This window comes from Pollicipes pollicipes, unplaced genomic scaffold (genome assembly GCF_011947565.3).
Source record: "Pollicipes pollicipes isolate AB1234 unplaced genomic scaffold, Ppol_2.1 Scaffold_3447;HRSCAF=4054_pilon_pilon_pilon, whole genome shotgun sequence".
Lineage (NCBI taxonomy): Eukaryota > Metazoa > Arthropoda > Thecostraca > Pollicipedomorpha > Pollicipedidae > Pollicipes > Pollicipes pollicipes.
Genome location: NW_023596297.1, coordinates 274,130 through 280,736, shown reverse-complemented (window position 1 = coordinate 280,736; position 6,607 = coordinate 274,130). Strand labels below are relative to the sequence as shown.

Sequence of the window (6,607 nt, the reverse complement as noted above, 5' to 3'; positions counted from 1 at the left end):
CTAATGCACCTCCCAATTGGTTCTCCGATGTTTCAAGTTTGCGGTTTATTTGTCAGCCAATGGGATATATGCTACTATATAAATCAGACTCGCTTAACATAAGCAGTAACCAGTACCTCCCATTATATTCAAGATCGGTTATTTTCAGCATGTCAGCTCACAGTATTTCTACTCATACCGGCTACCACGGTCGCGGCTGCGTGGTTCAGACGCCCGACTCCAGTACGAAGCAGGCATTTGGGCTAAGTCTCAGAGGCCACTCGTCGTTTGACCGAGCAGATAGCGAGGGCATGAGACGAAAGGCTCCGCGCGGCTGTGTGACCGGGCCGTACGTCCAAACATCGGATTGCATGCCAAAGGTTCCCCGAACTGGCGGAAGAAATATTGTGTCTGACTGCACAAAGGGAGACAGTCTCAAAGAGCTATATATACAAAACGATGTAGCTAAGATACAGAAGAAAATTACAATGTGTTTTTAAAAGAAATAAACGATAATTATTTTGTGGCTCAATACAAGCACTCTTCAGAGACGATGACTAAAGGCAATCGCACATTGTGATCACCGTCAACAAACTTCCCCAACAAGCTTGCTGGTGTGTGGCAAAACACTTTGCTGTTTGTCACAGTTCACTTGTTGAGTCGAGGTGTGGAATCAAAGCATCTAGATGAGCACGCTGTTCGCGCTTTGTGACACTTGAAGCGCATGACGCTGCACTGCTACTCTGCTGCTGGGCATGTATACCCACCTGGTGAACTCCTGTCCATGAAACAACAGCTTTTCACGAGAAGCCTCCTGCATACTCGTGTCTCTATGATCGCAGCTGGTCCGCGGCGACTGTCAGGAGCAAGCTCCGACGTGCGGCACTCGCTCGAAGACTTATTCTGAATGGTTTGCGTACTTCAGGAATGTATTCCAGGGACACCAGACTCGTGCCTTCCTCGCTCTCATCCCAATCATATCATTTTTTCTTGCACTCAAGCACTTACACTCAATCACTTGCAATCACTCGTTGTGGCTAAACCCATGCCGCTTAGGGCTGATCCCAGAAATCAATGTGATTCCTGCTCTGAATCCGACGGTCTCTAATTGTGCATTGAAAAATGTGTAGTCCACTACCAACATGAATTTTATTGTGAACAAAAAGCTTCCCACTAGCATGTTTTGTGTCCAGCCATCTTTTAATCCAAGTTATCTTAAGCGCGCTGGTAAGTGGTCCAGCATCAGGAGCTGCAATGCCACCTTCTAAGAGCCGTTTCTCTGCAAACGCTTGCTTTATCTTGTCACTCTTTCCCCAGATGGTCTTGAATATGAGCAATGGCAGACTCGGCACGCATGATTTTGCTTTAGTTTCCAGTAGAGACAACAAATAAACGAGTTTAGACAACAAAAGTGCATTTACAAGAAGTACTCGGCCAAGCGGCATAACATTTATTTGAGTCCATAAGAACATGTTTTTTATTTTCATCAATTTAAAATCTGTAATTGATTTCACTCGTGTTATTAGTGCAAGCGGATATTTTTATCCTAAGGAGATCAAAAGTTTTTACTTCCTCACGTTGTTCTAAGTTTAACTCTTGATATGTGGGGGCTCGCTGGTTAGTTGCGTCACCTATCCACGCGTAGGCAGTTTTTGTAAAGTTTAATCTCAGTCTAGTTTCTGAACAAAACTGTCCCATTGCGGTCCACCGTGTTTCTCATAGTCCTCTAACCTTGTAAAACCACTGCCAGGTCATTCCCATAAGCACCTGTATTAAATATGCATTTGCAACAGTTTGCATGTGAATACATGTTGGTAGTTAAAGGATCAAAGTAAGTTTTTAATGACAGGTAAATTGAAAACATGCAAAGCTGTTGTTTATTCTGTACGAGCTAAGCCCGCTAGAATATGTGTTTGGTGACACATTTTTAAGTGTTTTTACGAAAGCCTATATCCACCACCGTGCACTTCAAAACGGCTGAGAGCCCCGTGTTCGACGATGAAGAGTTAAAAGCAGTTTGTTCTATTTTGTGAAGCGAAAGCGCGATAGGCAATTTGAACCATTCAATCAAACATCAAAATGTACGACTCAAGCTGATGTGCTAGTTGAGTTAATTAATAAATGAACACTAACGAACTGTTCGCAAAAAGGCATGGTCATGAACAGTTTACCGGCTGGAGGCGAAGTCAAACACGAACGCAAACGGACAGCGGTTCGTAAACTGTCTTAACGTTAACATCCAGTAGACACCAACGAGAAGGCACACGCCCTCTTTCGGCATTAATGTCACACGGCAGGTATGGACTATCTGTGCGGACAGTAATACTTATCCATACTTCGCTGTGCCCCATAACCATTGTTTCCGCGCCTGTTTAAACTGCGCTGTAACTGTAATAACAGGTACTTATTTGCATATTATTACATAATATTAATTACAGGTATAAAGCAAAAGTATAGGGCTATGAAGCGATGTCAACAACTGCCCGCAAACTTTTCGCGAACAGAGGATGTTCGCGAACAGAGGGTGTTGACGAACAGAGGGTGTTCGCGAGCAGGGGTTGTTCGCGGACAGCTGACCGGTCGACGGCGGCGTCGCAAAGGAACGCGACACAGCACGAGCGAACAATGGGTCGCGAGCTGTAGCGTGGCAAGATTTCGTCCGGGAGGGGCCACATCGGGACAGAAGGGGTCATTTCACCCAAAGGACCCACTTCGCTGACTTATGCTCTGTTTTTATAATCGCATCGCTTATTCAGGTCTGGGACCCCATTGCATGCAAGGGGGATGCCACCTCCAAGAACTGGAGAGGGGATCATCGCACCAAAAGCCCCTACCCTGGCTACGTTATTGTTGCGAATTGTTCGCATTCAGTTATACATTTACAGTTATTTTATCTAAGGCGCATCCACGTGGTGGTCGTTCTGCGCCTAGTACCAGAAAAAACCTACACACAGTACAGATATACACACATGCGCACAAATACACAGTTTCAGTCAATGACTCATCGATTTAAAACAGTCAAGAATGCCTGGCGCGAGGAGGCGCGGACGGCCGCCGCCGGCAGCCGGCTCCACGCGGCGGCGGCGCGGCACGGAAAGCGTTTCTGGGTGGCGCTCAGACGGGCGCGTGGTAGATGTAGCGAGCCGACACCGCCCGAAACAACCCGAGTTTCGCGTTGGGAACACTCGGCGCGCGTTACGAATGGAGCACGGAGTGCACTGGGAGATTCGGGGATGTGCGACGCCCTGTACATATTCAGGTGTCGTCACGCAGCGTGGACAAACATCTAACCTTGTATTCTTCATTCGGTTTAGTAAGCTTTGATTGAAACATGCTTGCTCTATGGTGTTTCATAAAATATCTCAATAACAGTTTACGTACTTTTCAGACAAAGTGCGTACTAATGGCACTAAAAGAAAATTTCCTAAACCTCGTGACCATTTCATGTAGCGCCTAAAATTTGGGTGCCAGACTATGGGACAACGACAATGTTACGAAGCTTACGCACCGGCATCGCACGAAGCGTCTGCTTTGTTCTCATACTCCGGATTGCGCCAAGCACCAGCAATATACGCATGCAGTGCACACTACACAGGCATGCAGCGCACATCGTGGAAACAGTCCTTTCGCACAAATACCGCTACTAGATCTATTTTGCCAGTGGCGGTCGCCCGAGGCACGAGGCCCCCGTGCCCCCAGGCGCGGGCCGTCGCCTGAGCGAGCTGACTGACGCGGCAGCGGAGGGGGCGGTGTCCTGCAGACTGTGTCTCTACTCGTGACAGTCACAGCGGCGTGTTGCTAGTTACGCCGCAGGCAGCGCCAAAGCCAGTGCGCTACGGAATGCGGCGTTCAATTTGCCCCTGACCCACATTGGATCAATCATGCTGTAGTGGCCATGTGTGTTGCAATCAATGGCCCGTGGGCATGTGCTGAAGAAAATACAGGGCATGCAGTCGACGATTAAATGCGATACGCACATGCGCGCGTAAGGCATTGGTGAACCGAATAGTCGTTCGCGCGGCAACACAGCAGCGCTGCGGAGTGCATATGAACCGTTCCGACCCTGTGTTTGTGTGCGATCACCCGCTGGTGCCAGATCGATGCAGTCTTGGCTGAAACGATTTATTATTCGTTGTTAGCCTCTGCTTTATTAAGGCTGCTGCGCATTGGCCATGTTCAAACGTGCTTTGCTCCGTGTTGACTTGCCGTTGCCATATTTTTGTTTTTACTTTTGTGGGTGGTTGGCCAGTGGCAGCGCTTGCGTGTGCCACCGCCACCGCCAACGCCAGCAGTGGCTGATCACGACCGTTCGGTGTCCGTCTGACGTCACAGTGGCTGGTCACGACCGCCCGGTGTCCGTCTGACGTCAGCGTGGCTGATCACAACCGTACGGTGTCCGTCTGACGTCACAGTGGCTGGTCACGACCGTCCGGTGTCCGTCTGGCGTCACAGTGGCTGGTCACGACCGCCCGGTGTCCGTCTGACGTCAGCGTGGCTGATCACGACCGTACGGTGTCCATCTGACGTCACAGTGGCTGGTCACGACCGTCCGGTGTCCGTCTGACGTCACAGTGCGTGATTACGACCGTCCGGTGTCCGTCTGACGTCACAGTGTCCGTCCAGTGCCCGTCTTACGTCACAGGATCCGTGCGCGTCCGTGCAGAGCGGCCTTCCGGTGTCTTGTGATCCGAGTAACGTCACGGTGCCCGGTGGGTGGCGCGTGGCATTACAGTTTCCAGGTGTCCTCTACTTGACGTAAGCGGCCGAGCGCTTGTCACATGCTGTCGCAGTGTCTAGCCTTTGTCGCGTGACGTCATAGTGCCCGAAAGTCTTTAGTTTGACGTCACAGCGTTCATGTGTATGCCATACGTCATATGGTGGCGTCCAAGCTCCGGCCACACGACGTCATGGCGCCTGGGTGTCTATGACGTCTGGGTGTGTATGACGTCTGGGTGTCTGATGTCTGGGTGGCTATTACTTCTGAATGTCTATGACGTCTGGGTGTCCATGACTTCTGACGTCTGTGCGGCAGACGGCGTCCGGCTGGGTCGGCCTGGATCGGGCGGCGGTCTTCTGCTGCTGCTGCTGCTGCTGTCTCTCCTGCCGCCGCTGCAGCCGGCCCGGCTCTGAGCCGGCCGACCGCGCTGGGAGGCGCCCGCACACCGTGCGAAGGCTCAGCCGGAACCGACGCTTGGGCGCTGGACTGGAACAGGTGCCGTGACCTGTACTAGGTCAGCGGACTTGACCCGCTGCCGGGAACGATGCGAGGTCACGGACGTGGCCAGCCGCCGCGATCTACACGAGACCAGCGGGTCTGTTTTACAGCCGGGACCGTATCAGGTATCAGGCACGGACCTGCCGGCTTCCTGACCTTCAGCAGGTCATCAGGTCTGACCTACAGCCGGAGTCGATCCTAGTTCACCGCCGTGACCTGTACCGGGCGGCGGGCCTGAATCAGCGCCGGGTGAGACCTCGACAGAGTCCGAAGCTCGGTGGGTCCTGGCGACGCGCTAACCGCTGCAGTACGATAAAAGTGGCGCGTGACAGGTGCAGGGCGCCCTCGATCTCCAGGTCGATCGGGCAGTGAACGGGTGCGGGTGCGCTGACACTGAGGCGGAATCCAAGTACAAACGGCTGTGACGAGGCTCCGCTGCGACCTACCGGGACTGGGGCGCCTAGGGCGGCTCGTGCGGCTGGGGCGGACTGGGGCGCCTGGGGCGGCTCGGACAGCTAGGGCGGACTGGGGCGCCTTGGCGGCTCGGGCGGCTGGGGCGGACTGGGACGCCTGGAGTGGACTGGGGCAGCTGGACGACTGGGGCGGACCTGGGCACCTGGAGCGGTTGGGGTGGGCAGCACTGGGCGCCCAGGGCACTGCCGCCGGCAGTCGGGGGTCGGCCATGGCCGCTGTTTGGCGCCCCTCGCGGGACGTGGCGGTTTCGCCGGCGCGGAAGGTGTGTTGTGTGTTTGTTGGAAGTTGTCCCCCAACCTCTGCTGGAATCCTTAGCCGAGTCCTTCCCGCTGGTTGAGGGCATGGCGGTGGACTGTGGAGTGGCGTGCTTTGTGACGGTGACCGCCTGCGGCCAGCGTGACCGGACGTGATGACCTCCCGCGGCGAGCGTGACCGGACGCTGCTCAGTCTCGGCCGGGTCTGTCACGTGACTTATCTGGTGTGTGTTCCTCCCTGCTCGGGCCTCTCGTCTGTTGACGAGCAGAGCCGCGCTTCTGTAACAGGCTCTGCCAGCGTTCAGCCGTGCGGAAAAATACATAAGCGAATGCAGTGTGGCATCATCATCAACAGAGATATGCGGCGGCTGTGGAAGCCATTTTGCTGCTCATATGACATTAATGCCTATGGGTGAAGCAAGTATTGAAACGGTCTTTAGGGTGCTGAGTGTACATGAGGTTCATAGCATGAATCTTACAGTGGGAACTATTCGGAAAAAAACGAATCGATATATCACATGAAAGCAGAGGCATCTGAGAGTCCTAAACTTCCCGCAGGAAGATGCCGCTCCTCACAGATATCACTTCGTTCATTTGGGGGATCTGAGTCACGCCCCCAATGCCTAAGCCGCCTCAAAGCTCTTCTGAGCCCCCCCCCCCCCCCCCCCACCTCCCCAATGCATGA

At 53.2% G+C, this 6,607-nt stretch overlaps 1 protein-coding gene across 1 annotated transcript in view; it reads left to right on the top strand.

Moving 5' to 3' along the window:
- LOC119091777 (cell adhesion molecule 1) overlaps positions 1 to 6,242 on the top strand; it is a 24,750-nt gene extending 18,508 nt beyond the window's left edge. Inside the window, exon 6 of the mRNA XM_037214645.1 lies at positions 5,012 to 6,242. Within this exon, the coding sequence (XP_037070540.1) occupies positions 5,012 to 5,109 (98 nt within the window). The 3' untranslated portion in view covers positions 5,110 to 6,242. The remainder of the gene's footprint in view (positions 1 to 5,011) is intronic.
- Positions 6,243 to 6,607: the final 365 nt, after the last annotated feature.